The sequence below is a fragment of the Nylanderia fulva genome, unplaced genomic scaffold (assembly GCF_048542155.1).
Source record: "Nylanderia fulva isolate GAGA-0341 unplaced genomic scaffold, ASM4854215v1 Scaffold13, whole genome shotgun sequence".
Classification (NCBI taxonomy): domain Eukaryota; kingdom Metazoa; phylum Arthropoda; class Insecta; order Hymenoptera; family Formicidae; genus Nylanderia; species Nylanderia fulva.
The window spans coordinates 398,993-420,158 of record NW_028189518.1 but is presented as its reverse complement, the minus strand read 5'-3'; the positions used below and the strand labels follow the sequence as shown (position 1 = coordinate 420,158).

At 29.0% G+C, this 21,166-nt stretch overlaps 2 protein-coding genes across 3 annotated transcripts in view; one reads left to right on the top strand and one right to left on the bottom strand.

Moving 5' to 3' along the window:
* Positions 1-93: 93 nt before the first annotated feature.
* LOC114932544 (glutamyl aminopeptidase-like) lies at positions 94-8,594 on the top strand. Its single transcript, XM_085479716.1, has 13 exons — positions 94-228; positions 990-1,495; positions 1,945-2,394; positions 2,857-3,025; positions 3,526-3,676; positions 4,517-4,598; positions 4,856-5,220; positions 6,028-6,308; positions 6,780-6,967; positions 7,120-7,422; positions 7,517-7,586; positions 7,730-7,912; positions 8,337-8,594. The coding sequence occupies exons 2-12, from the start codon at positions 990-992 to the stop codon at positions 7,868-7,870; spliced, it is 2,706 nt and encodes a 901-aa protein (XP_085335842.1). The 5' UTR covers positions 94-228; the 3' UTR covers positions 7,871-7,912; positions 8,337-8,594.
* Positions 8,595-18,498: 9,904 nt separating this feature from the next.
* Positions 18,499-21,166, bottom strand: part of LOC114932587 (WD repeat-containing protein 47) — a 60,366-nt gene continuing 57,698 nt past the window's right edge. For both annotated transcript variants that reach the window (XM_029304863.2, XM_029304865.2), the window contains exon 11: positions 18,499-21,123. In XM_029304863.2, the coding sequence (XP_029160696.2) occupies positions 20,978-21,123 (146 nt within the window). In that variant the 3' untranslated portion in view covers positions 18,499-20,977. The remainder of the gene's footprint in view (positions 21,124-21,166) is intronic.

The window sequence follows — 21,166 nt, the reverse complement described above, 5'->3', positions numbered from 1 at the left end:
TCTGTGTATACAATATTGTAGAAGTTGTTTATATATAATATTACATGTATTTATTATTTCGGTTACCGGCATCGAAGTTAGTTTTCGGTGACCTCTCAAAGTGATAAGACGTATATAGGTACATCTTCGATATTAAAAGGTTGTGGAAATAATACGTTAGTTGCTGTTATAATGCAGCTAGTATTTATAAGTATTACAAAAATCATTTCTTAATTTTTAGTATACAAGGTAAGTTATTAGAAATGAAGCAAGTTAATATATATTATTCTTTTTTAAGTTGAAAAAATGGTATAGAACGCAATTTAAAATGATTCTACATTGTACAAGTACAATGAGCACACAGTTCGAAGTATCTAAGTTTCAAGTATGCATGATATTATCTATATATCAAAAATATAAATTCGGAAAACTAATGTAAACAGTTCTTTAGGGTTTAAAGTTAACATATTTTATTTATTGCAGTAGTAAATTTTATACAATACATTATATATGCTTTAGTACATGCTTTACCTCATATGTCTTGTTTGTTATTATAAATATTCTCCAAAGTTACATTGAGATGGACATACTGAGCGAACAAACAACAAATATCAATTTTCGTCGCTAATAAAAATTTGTATATCATAAAAAATACAAACAAAGCATCTGTTAATATTTAAATCACGTTATATATATCGATTTTTATTATATATTGTACATCCATCTAATTCAATTTATGATTCAAAAATAATCGAACGCTTTCTAATCAAACATTACATTTTTATTTAAATGAAAATACTTTTATCGCAACAGTAATATGCTTCAAATATTTTTATTGCAATAGAATAACATAATCAATATCAAGATTTTCTACAAAAATATCAGAATTATACACATAATCACTCTTAACCGTTATTTGTCTTTAATATAATAATTATATGATTGTTATATTAAATATATAATATTTTATTTATATTTGTCTTCTTCTAACAAAGAAAATAATTTTGCAGATGTTTAGAGCAAAAATTGACATGGCATTTCTAAAATTGTTATTGAATCTTGGCATAATCATCGCCGTGGCGGCTCTTTCTACAGAATATAAAAATTTGGAAAATAATGTGTCTACTACAATTGATTATTTATCGGATAATATAAAACCGGTGGATTATAAGATCAAGTTGATATTAAATATTGAAGAAGGTTTATACCGCGGTGAATCAAACATCAACATTGCGATTAATAATGCAACGCAATATATAATATTGCACTCAGTGAATTTAGCTATTACCGAAACCACATTAATTAATAAAAATGTACAGTCTAGAAAGAACAAACAATTGGTCTATAAACCAACGGAATATTTATATGATCATGAGAAAAACATTATTACAATTGATTTTACTAATCAACTAATACCCGGAAATTACACCTTAAACATAGAATTCTTCGGTAAAATAACTAATAATACTAAAGGTCTCTTTAGAACTTCTTACAACAATATAAAGGGAGAGAAAGTGTAAGTAATTGTTAAAATATTAAAAGAGAATATATATATTTTGATACTTATATATATACATATATATTATTTATTATTATTCTTTATAAATCGTCACATGTGTGTGCTTAAAAGTTTTAAACTATTTATTGTGTAACACTTAATCGAATGTTATCACTTACAATTACATAACTTGAATCGCTTCTAAATGATAAGCAAAATCTTTTTTATATTTGCATTTTTGTTACATATGAATTTTATTTCTTTACATAATGCGAACGAATTAAAATGTCAACGATATAATAAGTAAGAATAATTATATATTTAAATATTATGTTTCAAGCACTATTTTTATAAATTGTATTTAAACAATCTCTAATAATACTTCTCTAATATTTATAATAATAATAAAAAATAAAAATGTGTTATTTTTAATATCTTTTATTATATTTCTTATCAAAATGTAACAGGTGGTTGATCGCAACATATCTTAAAACAATTGGGGCACAGCAATTATTTCCATGTTGGAACAAACCAGAACTAAAGGCTAAATTTAACATTTCCGTAAAGCATCCGACAAAATACACAGCTTTGTCAAATATGCCGTTGCAAAAAGTACAGAAAGTTGAAAACGACATGATGTGGACACAATTTAATACGAGTCCTGAAATGTCTCCTAATTACATAGCGATAGCAGTGATCAATTTTATAAGTATCTCTGATAATAACAAGATTAAAATATGGCATAGAGAAAACATAATAGATGCATCATATATATATCTTTTTACTTATTATTTTACAATGATTTTGGAAGATAAATGGTCCATGATAACTTTGAAAATGTCTCCAAAAGTGGATTATGTTGCAATCCCGGATTTTCCGGAAGAAGCTTTAGAAACTTGGGGTCTCGTTCTTTACAGGTAATTTATAAATGTATAATAAAAATCAAAATTAAACTGCGAAAGAACAAAATTATTTTACTTTACATTTCAAAATTCGAAATATATATTTTTTATGCTTGCTCATTAATTTTAATCGATAATACATATACTTACATATATGTATATACATATATATTTTGTGTGTGTGTGTGTGTATGTGTGTGTGTGTGCTGTGTGTGCTGTAATAAAACCATAACATATCTTGTATTTTATTTTAAAAAATTCATTTATTATTAATTAAAGTTTATCATAAATATACTTTTTTCTCTCTTACATTTATTAAAAATAAGAATCGGCTTGTTTAAATTATTTGGAATTTACGATCAAACTAATACTTATGTCTCCAATATAATTAATATTTTAAAAAATTAATTATATATTTAAAATACATAAAATAGATTGTCTAATAATGTGCATTAATTATGCATTAATTATTTTCAGAGAAACAAATGTTATCAATAAAGAACCACCGTTATTAGGCATGACGCATAACATAATGAAAATAATCCGCTTAATAGCACATAATATAGCACAAGAATCTGTCGATAATTTATTACCGTGGTTAAATGAAGGATTTTCTAGGTTCTTAGAACTTTTTATCATTGATGAGGTTAGTCAATATATTCTTAGCACTAGTTTATCTACGTCCTAAATAATTATAAATAAAATATCTATTATAGTTATTATAATATAATATAAAATAGATTTTTAAATCTTTTGTATGACAAAGTTAGAAAGCAAATTGTTCGAATTTTTTAACTTCTTATAAAATTTTAATCATAAAAAAATTCTCTATCAGAAAATGGTGCATAGCATAAAATAGTATTAAAAATTAAAATAATATAAAAAAAGAATACACATTTATTTTTTCTCTCTTTTTTTCTTGTTCAAAATATTTCAATATTAAATCTAAATTATATATACACATAACATATTATTTCAGACATAATTTATTATGTTTTTATTATATAACTTATTCTTATAAACCATAACAAAATTTTTAAATAAAATAACAAGCTTTACTAATATATATTACTAATATCCAACAATTTCTTTTGATCAAGTATTTGTTTAAACATTTATTTCGCACATTAAAATTTCTGTTTTTAGAACTTCAAATTTTGTCGAATGATGGACTTGTTCGTAGTGCAAGATCAACACGACTCTTTTCGTTTAAATTCCTATTTCTATGAAAGCCTCTTACAAAATTACAATTTGTCTGAAATCAATTCACTTCCTCCTTCTCTTCGTTATCACAAAGGTAAGATTGAATAGATATATTAAACTATTTAAATGCGCGATTATTCTCCATAAAGTCTGGAACGTGATATGTAAAAAATTTAAAAGCTAAACAATAAATTTTGTTTAATGTTTAATTCATGTTTACTAGAAAAAAATGTAAAAAAAAAATTTTATGTAATGTATATTATTGTATATACATATATACAGGGTGTCCCATAATTCGCGAATCACCTTTCATGGGCAGATAGAGCGTGTTAAACTGAATAGAAAGTCCTGTATCATTTTGCGATATTCGCAATAATTATTGAGTTATTAACTAAAATATCTAAACGAATGAGCGGGTAGATAGCGGTAGGCCGGACTCGGTGTGCATGTCGGATGACTTATTTGTTATATGCCGCTTAGTATCAAAAGTATCATCTTACTTTTCGGCGTTATTACATTGGTCGCCGCTCGCTGCATGACACTGCCTCTTGATTAAATAATGCTTTCTACCTGCTTATTCGTTTAGATATTTTAATAAATAACTCAATAATTATTGCGAATATCGCAAAATGATACATGAATTTTCTATTCAGTTTAACACGCTCTATCTGCCCATGAAAGGTAATTCGCGAATTATGGAACACTCTGTATACATATATACATATATATATATATATATATATATATATATACACGCACAAAAAGGCAGAGAGAAAGAGAGAAAAACAGGAAGAGATAATATGTGCGTGCATATGTATATATGTAGTTTTTAAAAATTTAATTTTTCTCTATAAGTTCACGAATTCATGAACGTCTTATTACATAAATTTATTCCAAACATTATTTTAAATATATTGTGTAATATAATTCGTAGCATCTTCTATATTACGTATGCTGCAATATCTACTTACTAATAAGGTGTTTCAAAATGGTACCCTAACGTATTTAAACAAAATGTAAGTATTATTATTTTAATAAATATAATAATTAATAAATATGTGCCAACACACATGCATAGAAAATTAAATACTTATGTATAAATATGCTGCGCAATAAATATGCGCTATATATTTGGCTATTATAACAATTAAACTTATATAGATATGTGTTGACACAAGCATGTATAAGTACTAAATTTATCTTTTCTAATAAAATTTATTACAGTGTATGTGTGTGTACTAATTTCTAATAATATTAAATTTAATAAATTTAGTGCGTCTGCTAATCAGATAAAACCTAATCAATTTTGGATCGCTATGCAAGATGCTCTTGATGAAAAGATTAACAACAAATATAACTTAACAGAAAGAATGGATGGTTGGATGAAACTAAAACATTATCCTATATTGAAAATAGCACAGTATTTTAAAGCTACATATACAGTTATATCGCTAGAAAATTTCGATTCAATTGATAGTAATTTGTGGATACCTATAACTTATACTACACAGAACAATTTTGATTTTAATATTTCACTTCATAATGTCATATGGTTGAAATTTACGTCGCAAAATTTAGCCTTGCATGTATCCAATTTTAATGAAGATGAATGGATTATAGTCAATTTACAACAAGCTGGTAAATATTAATCCATTATGCTCTTAAATGTTTTATTCCACATAATTAAAATTTGATTTTATTCTATTGTTTTATTTATATTTCTGTTGTATTAATATACATTAAAAACTATTATGCGTTATTTTTTTAAAAATATATACATATTATTAAAGTATTTAATAAATACTATACATATACATATGTAATTATATATTATACATATCAAACGTAAAAAATATATTACTTTAAATACGAAGTATTACTAGTACATTCAATATGTATATTACATAATTATATATTACAGTAAATGTAAATATGTATAATAATTGTGTAATGTTGAGTAAAATGTTATATGAATTATACGGCATTATTGCCATTTTTTAAAAATTAACAATAAATTAAATTCCACTAAATATACATGTCACTATGCATGATCTAGTCATTACTTGTGTAACTAAAATCAATTTAAGTATATAATTTCTTATGCAGTTTTATTCTACAAAATATTACACAATACTAAATATAAAATAATTCTATAATTAACCATATAGTTTACAATTAACTAAAAAATAACTTCTTGTTACGAATCTACTATAAATTTAAAAAAATTCTTGTAATTTTCTTTATACAAAACTTCTGATCTTTCAAATGTTTTCTCAATCAAAAATGATCAATCGAAAAGACGTCGAATCGATATCGATTCGATCAATTCGGCATCTATTCGACGTCGATTCGACTGTCGCATTTCTGATTATCGCATCGTCGATTTAACTGTCGCATTTCTGATTATTATGTATAATGATAAAATTTATTTATACTTTATGACAGGATACTATCGTGTCAATTATGAAAATGAGAACTGGAACAAAATTGCGGAATATCTAAACTCTAAGGAATATACGAACATACATGTTCTCAATCGTGCACAAATCATTGATGATGCATATTATTTCTTCACGACTAATCAAATTGATTCTTCTATATTTTGGAAACTCATGAATTATCTATCTCAAGAGAGAGATTATATAGCATGGTATCCTATGATCAAAGCTCTTGAGCACATGTCAAGTGTTTTACCATTATCAGATATAAGAGTTTACCATATTAAAGTAATAATAAACTTCATAAATAATATGTATAATCCGTATTAAATTGTTACGTATAAAATACATTAATTTTATATAAATTATATTTACATATAATCTCCAAAAAGATAAAATAAAAAAATAATTCAGTTTTTTCTTATAATTTTATTTGGTTAAAAGATGCAAAATTTAAAAACGGAAATTTTTCATTATTGCTAATTTTATATTATATTTCTTGTACGTTGAATATTAATGTACGTTGAATATTAACCTATATATATATTTTATTCGTAACTAAATCGTTATTAAATTACAAATTTATTAATAATTAATTCAACGTAATGCTAAAGTCGATAAACTTTGGAATCATAGAACAATGTTTAACATATTTTTTCTTATACCTATGCTATATATACATTTTTGGAATAACTAAAATTTTTCAATTTTCAATTTTAATTTGTAGAATCTAAAAGATAATAATTGTATAATTTTTAGGAAAAAATGCAAAATATATTGAACGGACTTCTTGAGAATATTGGATATGAAGAATCTAATGAAGATTATCTTATTAATTGTCTAAAACAAGAAGTTATAAAATGGGCATGCATTTTTGATGAACCTAATTGCAAACAAGTAGCAGCTTCTAAATTAAAACGACATCTCATAAATCCTAAAATAAATATGTAATTTTTCTTATCATATATGATTCTTAAATAGAAAGATAGTAATATTTTTTGTATCTTTTATATGACGTGATTCATATACTATTTAATGATTTGGAGATAAAATAAAAAAACTAAATTTTTATAATACATTTTTATGTTCTTTTTCATAGACTTCTGCCGTGGTGGGAAGAATGGACATATTGTAATGGTTTGGTGATGTTGAGCGATGATACTTGGCACAAAATATTTAATATATATATGAAAAAATCTGATAATAAATATTTAAAATTTCTTACTTGCTCTGAAAATATTGCTATTATTAAGAATTATATGCTAATGATATCTGAAAATCATAATGGAAGAATAAAAGACGAGGATCGTATTGACAGTTTTCATTTCATTGTTGCCAAATATGCGAAGAATAGCGTAATACTTGATTTTATATTATCGAAATTTGAGACAATAGCACCGAGGTAATTATATATCTTTCTTCATAAATATATTCTGCTAGTAATATATTTTTTTCATATATATTAATTGAAAACGTACTATTTTATATCTATCTAGAGAAATCAGTACAGTTGCAATATTAATTGATATTATTAATCATGTATACTCTGAAGAACAACTTTATAAGGTAAATTTTTATAATTAAATTATCTTTAATTTTATTAGTCGTTTTTAATTAACTTTATTTTTATTTAAAAGATTGTTATTTATTATGTAAAACAACTTATTCTCACGCGGAAAAAAATATTGAAATAATATAATTTATTTTAGATACGCCAATTCGTAAAAAGCTACTTAAAACCAATAGAGTTGGATGTCGAACGTAAGATAAAAATACGATTATCTCAAATCAAAAGTCAGTTGAACTGTCTTCAAAAACTTTCAAAATTCGATCAAATCAAGCGTGACTGATCAATCATCTGAATCAATGGAAAAGATAGCACTATACAATTTGTACATATTTATTTATATTTTGGCTAGAGATTATTACTATTTATATTATTTTATTTTTAATTTTGTGTTATTTATCCACGGTTAATTTCTTATCTATCTTATTTTTTCTTTATTTTTTTTATCTATAATAATTAAATTTTTATTTAATATAATTTTTTTAATATTATGTTTAACATAATTAATTTCAATAGCTTTAATTTATTAATTATAAATTATATTAAATTATTAATTTTATTTAATATTAATTTAAATTATACTAATTAATAATATAATATAAATAATAAAATTTATATTAGAGTAATTTAATGGTATAATATAAATGGTATGATATAAATAGGTATTAAAATAATAATTTATATTATATCTTATATAAATTTATATTTAATAAATTAGCATTTATTATTATTTTTATTATTAATTGTAGTAATCAAAAGAATATGTAGACAAGAGGAGTATTGGGAATGAGGCCATGAAAAAGCTCAGTGACAGAATGACTATTTATTGAGAAGACCATAACAATAAGTCTTGATCACAAAATCTCTATTATCTTTTCCTCTGCTCTTTGAAGAAAGTATAATAATAAATGTTAATATATTATTAATATATTATTATGTTCTACATAATAATCAACATAATATATCTACATCCACTTATATAATAATAAATATTTATATTATATTGCATTTTAATATATAATTAATATCTCTAATATTTATTATAAAAAATATATAAATATTTATAAATATATTAGAAATATTAATGATAAATAAAAATTAATATGTTAATATTATGTGGTATATAATATAAGCTCTAATAATATAATACAATATAATATATAAAAAGTGTACATTTATAATTATTTTTATATATTAATGTTTTCTATATTTATTATTATTTAATATTTTTATTATATATAACTTGTGATATTTGCCTCATTAAATTTATAATAAATTCTATATTATTTTACACTATTGTATATTATCAGATAAATATTAAAATTAAAATACACAGCGTACTATTTTCAAAAAGTTTATTTAATTTTATTATAATTTGCTAAAATGAACAAATAAAATTTGTACTATTTAATATATAATAAACAAATAAAAAATATAATCAACAAATGCAGTAATTTTTAAATATTTTAATTAATATAATTTTTATTGTTAAACATATTGATTAAATTATCAAATATTAATTAAATATTTAATAGTGAATATTATAAATATTTAATATTTCTGCTAAATTATTTAATTGCCTTAATAGTTACGAACAAAATTCGAATTAAATGTATTTAGTAACTATTATTATTATGATAATAATTATGAAATATTCAATTAAAATTCACGCACTCAAAAAAATGATATTGCAAGTACAGCAAAAATTTTCTAGGTATAAAAAATTAACTAAAACAGCTAAGTAATTGACAAGTATTGTAATATTGCATATGTAATTTACTTAATTTGCCTAAATAACAGAGACAGAATATATATTCCTGCTATAAATTCTATACGTGACAAACAACAGTTTTAACAGATACAAAAAACATTTAAACATCTAAATATATCAGCGAAATATTTTTTTGAGTGATTATTGAATGCATTTGACTATTTATCAATTATAAGCTAATTTTACCAAAACATAAGGAAAGCGATCTTTCGATTGTAAGAATAAATATTCGATTTCGACATAGATAGAATGTTTCTCCATTCCAAGGATGAAAAAGCTAAAAAAAAGATCGTTATTGTTATTTAACATACTTGTTGCTAAATGGATAAGTAAATATGATGATACGATAGATGATTAAATGTAATTAAAACATCGTTATGCCGTTTCCATAATTAATTATATTACTTCGACGGTGGAGTTTCCATAATTAAGTACTTCTCTAAATAAATTCTCTACTCTCTACTCGCGTCGCTAAGTTATCATCATCAGTTATCGTTGTAATATAAAAGCGCGCGCGCTTGATCTCTTGTGCAGCTACCACTTAAATTCTTTGATCATACAGAATAATTGCCTCCTCGTAGAACTAATTTCTTGATTTGTAAGTGCATCTTTGCATATCCTTCGTCATTGATTTTACTTGCCATCGCAAGCTATCATTATTATAGCTTTGTCTACCTTCTCCTCATCAAGTTACCGCGAAAGTCATCACCAACATCTTTCGAATTAGGTATAAATTTTTCGCTCGTCCGATTTTGTCGTCGCTTCCGTCGTAATAATAATAATAATAAAAAATCCTTTGTCGAGTCACAATGACGACGAAAAATCCTAGCGAGCTCTATCTCCACTTCATGGTGATCACTCCGCCCTTCTCACGAAGAAAGGCGAAGAAACGTTCCGTCCTAGAGTGGCGCGTCGGACAATTAAATCTTTTTAATCGCTCAGCGTAATTGCCGCGGATTAGAGATGCCGTCCATCCAGCGACGGGCTGCGGTCCTTGATTATCGCCGATGGTCGGAGAAAATAACAGTGAGCTAAAGAGAGACCAAGAGACGGGCAAATATCGTGGAGAACGAGGAGTCGCTCTCTTGCTGATCGAGAAGCCGCCGGTGGTGGACCGGATCGGCGTTCGGCGTCCGAAGTGCGTTTTAACGGAGGGAGAACACTTAGAGGAATACGTCTCCCGGTGATTATTGGCCGTGATAATGATCGAGTCGCTGCGAGTTGTCTATGGCGTGATTGCAGGTCGCGCCGTTGATCCTTAGGCCATGCGCCTTGCGAGGGTGGTTATTAAGAACGACCGGTTCCATCTCGTGAGAGGACCGGGCTTAGAAGAGAAGCAGAAAGCCCTTCGATTTTCAGATGCATCACTGACGGCGAATCTATGCGAGAAACGGTCCGGCAATCGAGTCTGATGCTAAAGTTCAGCATCCGATGTTATGTTTGGATGAAATGGAAGATGTGCAACAAATTGTCAACAGGGGCAAGTCATATAGAAGCAAATTTATCGCCTTTGGATACACTATTTTTTCTGTTTTATATGTCTACATTTTCGGTTTTAATCTTTATTTTAAAATTCATTTTTGGAATTCCAAAATCGAGTACTTTTAAAAAGATGCACCCTTCAAAATAAATAAGAGATCAAAAAATTGTCCAAAAATAGGCAAACTTTAAATAGCTGTAACTTTGTTTCGAAAAATGAGAATTTAAATTTTAAAAAGGGATTTTAAAGCTTGAAATTTCTATTTTCAAAAGATCACAGCTTTTTTCATTTTCTTCGATTTTGAAATTTTCTTACATACAGAAAACGATGAACATAACAAAATTGAAATTTTCTTCTCACTTTGTAAACGTGTCGCATGCATAAGAAGATTTGCAAAAATGTTTTGACATTTTTACGTTTAAAGTCTAAAGTTTTCCCTGCAAAATCGTTTTTTAAAATTTAAATTTCGATCTTTCCTTATCAAGTTATCGCAAATTGAAGAGAAATGGTCATTTTCACTTTAAACGGTTATAACTCCATTAAAAATTATCGTACAGCAATTTTGAGAATGGATTCTTAAAGCTAAATCTTTACTCTATAGTATGATATAGTGAATAAATTTTTTTAAACTTGTGAACTCTTTACAAATAGGTGAAAATAACGAAGAAATTCGCGAGTTTTTTCCTTTTTATTTAAACTTTAAAAAAAGTCTACAAAGTGAGAAAACATTTTCAATTTCGTTGTGTTTTCTGTATGTAAAAAATATCACAATCGAAGAAAATGAAAAAAAAGATTTCAAGCTTTAAAATCCTTTGTTAAAATTTAAATTCTCATTTTTCAAAACAAAGTTACAGCCATTTAAAATTTGCCTATTTTCTGGACAATTTTTTTATTTCTTAATTATTTTGGGGAATGTATGTTACATATGTTAAAAATGTTTTTCTATCTCGAAATATTACGTTTCTCCTGATGATTTCAAGAGTGCGCGTATTCTTTATTTGGACATGGGTACTTAGCTCGACGTATTTACCCTCGAGAGACAAAGTAATGAGTCTGCAATTAGGCGCGAACGATTAAAACAGGGCCTTAATTGGCTGCAGTGAAACCTCCCAAGAGAGATTTGCGCTCTTCATCCCTCCTTGCGCGTTCGTTTCTCTTTCTCGCTGTTTCTCTTTCTTTCTTTCCCTTGGTCTCCATTCTTCTCGCTTCTTCTCACCAAGCTCGGTAAGCGGCTAACGTTGAGCGATAAATCATGTTAACTCACGTAAGTAGTAACTAGTAACCGATTCGCGTTTGTACAACTCTTGTGAGATATTGGCTATTATGTGGAGTTATGGCGAGAATGTGCGACCGATCTCCACCCGTTAGCTAAGAAGACGCGAATGACTCTAAATAGTCTTTTGCAAGCTCATCGGGGGAAAAAATACATTTTGCAATACATCTGTCAAGTTATATCACAAGAAAAAGGTGACCGAATTAATACAGAATTAAAAATGTCTCTCATATTTAATAATATCGACAAATTTTTTCAAAATTTAACGAGAACACAAATCTAACGGGATCTTCTAACAGAGTACAATAGCAGATGTCTGTGATTTTTATCATGTAAATAATATGGACAAAAGTATTGATAGTTTAACGATTTGCAAAATATTTGTTGTAATAAAAAAAACTGTAATAAATATATCTAGAGATGTGAATTTTTATTTTCAACATTCAAGGATTAAAACTCAAAAATGAAATGTGTTTTGATACGCTATTTTTTATTGTAACATCGAAATGAATTTTGAGGCTCATTATTTAGTCTTTAAATCTGTTTTTTTTTCTCTTATGAACATGCTGGTTATAATCAACGACTAGACAGACATGCCATCCAGATTCATGCAAATATTTTGGAGCCAATACCTATAATAAACTCGAACTTTCCGGTTAGACAAATTCTCTCACTCCATGTTTTTTGCATAAAATTGTGTTTTGCTCGACATTTTCTGTCACGCAAAGTTGCATTAATGCCACGAGCTGAAGCCTTAAAGACTATATTTAGATGAAAATAAATTACCGTTTTTTTTTATTCTACAATATATAACACGTGACACACAACACACACACGCACAAGAAATTCTTATACTTATAAATACACAATTTATAGACTATCTCATTTTTTTCAACTATCTAACTCTATTATAATTATTTTTGCTTCTGTCATAAGTCAAGTCCGTTACTTGGACACTATTATTTAGGTGTTAATAACACATCAAGTGTAGGTGTCTACCGTCTTGATCTCCCACAAATCAAATATAGCCTTAAATAGCCACGAGAATAACAACGTTGTCTAACGCAATAATTTACGACCTAAAGCAGGAAAGAACGACTTCTCTGTCGGAGAATAGAGGAATCCCGTAAATGACGCGCGTTTCGTCGCACTTGATTCGGGTCCCGTAAGGATCGTGTCTCTGGGCAGGCCCCCGGGTTCAATCCCGGGTCGGTGATTACGAATTTCTGGGTCCGAATGATGGCCAGGCCGGAGCTAGGGCACGTCTCTGTGCTCTTCGGCATATTCGAAAGGGACGACGACTGCGCCGTCGAGAAGGAGGACGGAATCGTCTTAAGCGCCAAATTGCACGTATGCTAAGTGGCCGCGATTCAAATTATTATTATCATCTCCCGACCACGGGAATCGCCCTTCCGAGAATGATTACACGCGGCGGTCAGAGATGCGCCGCGTGTATCGTTTCGCTTTTGGGGGCCCTACGACGAGAGCCGCCCTTCCTTTCCTCATTTGAATGCGATTTGGACTGCCAGGGGTGCGCAGTCGTATATGTATACCTCGATATGTTAGCAACGAGATTAAACAATGAGAGAAAGAATGTTTTAGATATTTAATCATTGATCAAATAAATTTGACCAAGATTTGTCATGTAAAAAATAAGAGATATAGAATAGCTTGGATATCATATGAAGTGAATATCATATGTTAGCAACGAGATTGAATAATGAGAGAAAGAATGTTTTAGATATTTAATCATTGATCAAGTGAATTTGTTATGTAAAAAATAAGAAAGATATAAAAAATAAGAGAGATGTATACCTCGATATGTTAGCAACAAGAATAAACAATGAGAGAAAGAATGTTTTAGATATTTAATCATTGATCAAATAAATTTGACCAAGATTTGTCATGTAACAAATAAGAGATATAGAATAGCTTGGATATCATATGAAGTGAATATCATATGTTAGCAACGAGATTGAATAATGAGAGAAAGAATGTTTTAGATATTTAATCATTGATCAAGTGAATTTGTTATGTAAAAAATAAGAAAGATATAAAAAATAAGAGAGATGTATACCTCGATATGTTAGCAACAAGAATAAACAATGAGAGAAAGAATGTTTTAGATATTTAATCATTGATTAAATAAATTTGACCAAGATTTGTCATGTAAAAAATAAGAGAGATATAGAATAGCTTGGATATCATATGAAGTGAATATCATATGTTAGCAACGAGATTGAATAATGAGAGAAAAAATGTTTTAGATATTTAATCATTGATCAAGTGAATTTGTCATGTAAAAAATAAGAAAGATATAAAAAATAAGAGAGATGTATACCTCGATATGTTAGCAACAAGAATAAACAATGAGAGAAAGAATGTTTTAGATATTTAATCATTGATCAAATAAATTTGACCAAGATTTGTCATGTAAAAAATAAGAGAGATATAGAATAGCTTGGATATCAAATGAAGTGAATATCATATGTTAGCAACGAGATTAAACAATGAGAGAAAGAATGTTTTAGATATTTAATCATTGATCAAGTAAATTTGTCATGTAAAAAATAAAAGAGATATAGAATATTATGATGATGCGAATGAATAACATTAAATGTGTTGTGCAATGAAAGAGTATCAAAAGTGATTCTAATTCTGATCGATAGCTGTGCGACAAATTTAGAATTCGTCCTATATAGAAAAAATAAACTTGGTATAAATGTTATTTTTATTTTATTTTACGAGGAAAGTTATATAAAGATATTAATATTATTTTAGCATCGTGCAATATGTCAGAATTTTTCTCATATGTATCAAGATCTTCCTTAATAAATGTAATAAACGTATAATAAAAAGTTTTATTTTTATAAGTATTTATGTTTTATAATTTTCACTTTCTTCACTTGTATAAAAATTAAAGATTAAAATATTTATTTCTTACATAGATGAAAAATATTTAAATATTTTGTCAAACATTAAAATATCAATTAATTATTTCATGTTAGTCTTTAAATTACTTTATGTAAAAGATAAGTTAATTTTTCTTGTACATTTTACATTACAATTAATTGCAGAAAGACGAATTATTTTAATAGATTTAGGTGCTTTTCACATTGAATTCCCGTATATATCGTTTTAATTAAGTTCCGAATAATGTAAGAAAAATAATAAATAATGTAATATTAGATAATAGAATTTTGAAACAAGTCAATGATGTCGAAGAGACTGTCACGATGAGGTAAAGAAGTATATGAGAACCTCTGTGGAAATGATAGAGTATACAAAGCAATTCGTGCGCTCGAGCTCTCGATTGGAGGTGATTCTCCTAATACGTTATTAATTTGAATGCTTCGTGCGTGATGAATTATTTAACGGCGCGATTAGCCTAATGCATCATCGCGCGCCTCTTCTTCCTAAGTTCCTTGTTTCTTGCTCGTAAGCGCAAAATCACTTGTTCGTGATGCCGACCACAAATCCCTATACCTAGCTCTAAGCGGCTAATTCTTTTAATCGAGCGGTTTAGCGAGGATATTAAGAAAATATTCTTTGGGATTCTTCTCGGAAAAATATTTGCTTCATTATTTTTATCACGTCTCCCAATGATGTGTCGCCTTTTCTGTGGAAAAAAATTATACGTTCAACGCAAAGTGCCTTATTAATTTTTCCTTATATTCTACTTAAATCGTTCTGAATTGATTTTATTCCTCTTGACAAGTACTATGAAAGTAGAATATAAAATTAGTATTTTCTACGTGCAATCTAATCTTAAAAATTATATCTTTCATATACGACACGTACACACACAATATTGAAATTCCAAAGCCATAGAATGATCAAAAATGCCAAAGATGTTTCGCAAGGTATATATTAAAGAACTCACTTTCTTTTCGGCATTAGCAAACATTACCATATACAAGTTAATAGTTATCTGGAATTCTAAAAATGCGAATTGCTGAAGACCGTCGAATAAACCGCAGTAAGAACGTGAAATTAGCGAGGAGGCGTCGCACCTTGGAGGGCATTCCTGAAGACGTGTAGTATCCGATTTGAGTAGATAGGTAAGGTCAATAGAAACCACATTTATCCCCAGGGACTCGAGAAATGTGTCCGTGCTTCTCGAGTCCATCATCGCGCACCGAAGGTAATTAGAGCTCATCGTTTGGCCCGCGGTGAGGATTTCGAAAAATCCCGAAACGCAAACCAACCGAATTCGTCGAATCGACAGATGGGCTCTCGACAGACGCGCAGGAATTTCGTGGGTGGGTCCTCGCCCCGGGGATGCTTCTCGGGACACCGAGAGTTAAGATCTGGAGATCAACGAGTCGGTCGCCGCGACGCTTGTCTTTCATTCCTCTTCTCTTCTTGCTGACTTCGATGTAGCTCGTTAGTTAATAAACGAGACATTTATTTTTAAGAGGACGAGTCCAATAGAAAATATATTATTTTGACAGTTTTTCGCTTTGTCTTTTTTTTTTCTTGCATCTGTATGCAAGTCTCGATACTACAAAATGATATATCATGTATTGATGATATAAAATATTGTATAAAATAATATAATTTTTATTTATAATATAAAATGTTGTATGCTTCTCGGGACACCGAGAGTTAAGATCTGGAGATCAACGAGTCGGTCGCCGCGACGCTTGTCTTTCATTCCTCTTCTCTTCTTGCTGACTTCGATGTAGCTCGTTAATTAATAAACGAGACATTTATTTTTAAGAGGACGAGTCCAATAGAAAATATATTATTTTGACAGTTTTTCGCTTTGTGTCTTTTTTTTTTCTTGCATCTGTATGCAAGTCTCGATACTACAAAATGATATATCATGTATTGATGATATAAAATATTGTATAAAATAATATATTTTTTATTTATAATATAAAATGTTGTATGCTTCTCGGGACACCGAGAGTTAAGATCTGGAGATCAACGAGTCGGTCGCCGCGACGCTTGTCTTTCATTCCTCTTCTCTTCTTGCTGACTTCGATGTAGCTCGTTAATTAATAAACGAGACATTTATTTTTAAGAGGACGAGTCCAATAGAAAATATATTATTTTGACAGTTTTTCGCTTTGTGTCTTTTTTTTTTCTTGCATCTGTATGCAAGTCTCGATACTACAAAATGATATATCATGTATTGATGATATAAAATATTGTATAAAATAATATATTTTTTATTTATAATATAAAATGTTGTATGCTTCTCGGGACACCGAGAGTTAAGATCTGGAGATCAACGAGCCGGTCGCCGCGACGCTTGTCTTTCATTCCTCTTCTCTTCTTGCTGACTTCGATGTAGCTCGTTAGTTAATAAACGAGACATTTATTTTTAAGAGGACGAGTCCGATAGAAAATATATTATTTTGACAGTTTTCCGCTTTGTCTTTTTTTTTCTTGCATCTGTATGCAAGTCTCGATACTACAAAATGATATATCATGTATTGATGATATAAAATATTGTATAAAATAATATAATTTTTATTTATAATATAAAATGTTGTATGCTTCTCGGGACACCGAGAGTTAAGATCTGGAGATCAACGAGTCGGTCGCCGCGACGCTTGTCTTTCATTCCTCTTCTCTTCTTGCTGACTTCGATGTAGCTCGTTAGTTAATAAACGAGACATTTATTTTTAAGAGGAGGAGTTCAATAGAAAATATATTATTTTGACAGTTTTTCGCTTTGTGTCTTTTTTTTTCTTGCATCTGTATGCAAGTCTCGATACTACAAAATGATATATCATGTATTGATGATATAAAATATTGTATAAAATAATATATTTTTTATTTATAATATAAAATGTTATATTACATTATTATTTTGATAATTTTTTTCTGATGCGATTGCATCATTATACTTCTTTCTTTAGAGCAAATTATTTGTTCAATTCCGCGAAAGCCGTCCAATCAAAAATTTTGACCTGTTTTAATACAGTCGCGCTCTAAACGTGATATATTACAAGGGCAGTTTTTCCATAATAATCGATGAAAACAAGCGTCTCTACCCCTAAGCGTCGAAAAATTGCCGATGGTCTCTATTAAACGATTCTCATTAAAACTTTCGAGACTGGTCACGGTTTCATTCGCGATATACTTTCTATTTCACGGAAACTGGGCCCGAATTCGGCGCCATGGGTAATACATGCGGGTGGATGATTGCATGATTACAGTTATTATGGGAAATTTATAAAAAGTCGATCGAGCTCTGTATATTGTATACGCCTTTGGTATATATATACGGATCCGACGTAATTTCTCTCTTACGGGGGCCTAATCGAGCCGATTACCGGAACTTTTGAAAAAAACTGGCCCGAATAAAATTAGCGGCGGACCTTCTGATGGAACTTTGATGGGTTCTTCAGGCATTATTATCAATACAACCGGTTTAATAACGTAAATTTTATTGTTTAAATTAAACGTGACATATAATCGTATCTACAAGAAAAGTACAAAGTTATAAGTTATATACTATACGTATATAGTGCGTTATGCGGTAATACTCGAGTACGAGATAGTGAGAGACTTTTTTTTTTTACTTTAGACGTTTACGAACTCGTTTGAATAAATTGTGAGACGAGATGGGAGGAGGGAGGAAGAGGAAGAATATTATTGTAGGGATGTGAAAATGCGAGGGTGGAGGAGAAAAAAGAGTTCACAAAAAAATACAAAAATAAATGTGTGAATCGCCGAAAGCAGCCACGACAGGAAGGCACGATAAATTGCTACATGGAAGCAGATGCTTGCGTTGAATTACAAATAATTGCTTTCATTCTATTCCGTTTGCTCGCCAACGTTATTCTCTGATCTCTTCTGTCAATCATCGCAAAATATGCGCGAAGCGGGAAGACAAATCTATTAAATAGCAAGACTAAATGAATGACGAAACACGCAGAATTACTGTAAAAATTGCAATTATATCAGAATAAATGCAAACATTCGCCTATTACTCGGTTATCTGTATTGATTATCTATATATTCGCAAAGTTTCGAATTTCTGTAAGAATAATAAATTTTTAAAATTCGCGACAATATTTAAGAAATTTATGCAGAATGAAACGTTCGTGATAATTAATTTTATAAAAGATTTTATAAAACACATTAATTTTATAAATTATTTTATAAAAGACAGATAACTCATTGAATAACTTTAATCAATTTGAATCACACAAAATCACACTTCGCGCGATCTTGCGAATAATTGAAGGCGAAAAATCGTGAAATTTATTTGGCGAGCGATTAACTCTACTTGCGTATCATTCACCCGTTTTTCCTTTATCATTCCTTTGCTTTTAATATATCTTATAAATCACTTTTCCATTCTCTTCGAATACATACGCGATCTTAAGATATGATTTGTCCGTACGCCGAAAAACATACGCTAATAGGACAAAGTGAAACTCGCTCTTAAGAGCGTCGATGTCGAAATAGGGATAAAAAATAAGCAATGATATGATTGCGTGCATCGACAGATTAATGATAAAGTCGAAGGATTAGCGAGTTCAATTGCCAACTATATATATTTACAGAAAAACTTCGTCCCATCAAATTGCTATAATTGTAAGAAAAAAATTGCTATCAACAGTTCGAAACGTAACATTTCTCCTTCTATCTGTTTTAGTTTCGCTGCTACTACAAACTTTGACGATTGCGACAAGCAACTTAAAACTCTAATTGTTAGTCCTTATGACTTTATATTACTAAAGAATACTATCTTCCTTCGATTTGTGTAAACGTACTCATGTATCGCGACAAATTGTTCGATGCTCCGAATAAATTCTCTCTCGTTTTATATTAATTATCTTAATCCGTAAAAAATAGCGATTAATATGAGCATACGTATATAATTTCTTCGCGAAAATGCGGATATAATATAAGTATAATATATCTATGTATACTAGAACGCGTGTGTATATTTGGCTTGTGAGTCGATAACATGGAGATGGAAGTAGGAGCATCTATGAGTTGAACGTATGCGCACGCAAATTACGTAAAAAAGCAACGCTTTTTTTTAGTAAAACAAGAATCAAATAACAAATAGGACAATCTATCAAATCTCTCTAAACGTTATAAAACGCAGATGCAGATAACGTGCTACTGAGCAAAAGTAAGAGAGAATTCAATAAGAAATTAGTACGTCCTTTGCACAGATGTGCGAATATCGTGTTACGAAATTTTTTTAACTTACTTTAACGTGTATTTACAAAATATCAGGCATCTCTGATTATAACAAAATTATATTTAAAAAGGGAGGGAAGGATATATCGCATCGCGCGGTTTTGATAAGTACGCGTGCGTTATTATTCGTGGAAAGAACATCTGTTAAAATCTCTGAAAACCTATCCCGATATTATGTAAAAAGAAAATATTTCAAACTCGCAATATATGCTTCGTATAGCTATAAAGCAATGTCGAAGCAATTATTCATTTGCAGTCTTGTGATTTCCGGTATCAAATTTATAACTATAAAAACAATCCTATACTTTTACAATACATATCTGGTTAACGTTTTTTTATCCTTTTTTTTCAGCTGAGTCTTTAAATCATTAGATTTAAATCGTTTAAATGCTTAATTTTCGCAATACCTCACTGCGAGTTAATGGCGCTGTCATATATTAAAGAAGTTTGAATTGTGGTCATAGTTAAATTAAGCGCTGATACATAGATACGTTAGAATATTGATATCGCTCGAAATTGTTCATTTTGTTTTACCGTCATAATGTCCGTCGTAGAATTTGAAAAAATGAATTTTTTTACGCGATCGATTCGATATAAATCAACACGTCTAAACAACGTAGATGAATCAAAATACTCTTTTAAAAAACGGATTAATAAATAGCAATGCGCGCGTTATCATGCTGGATCTTTAAACAGGCGGCAAGGCCCAAAGAGTTGCAGTTTTATCAGCGGAAGTGCTGAGGAACGAAAATTCCGTCGGATGCCAACGTCCTGAGATGACTTTATCCTGATGTTGAGCAACCACAACGCTAGGTAGAGGCATCGTAAGATCACCTGCAACATAGTTTAGTGCATTTCATTGTGATTACTCTATCAT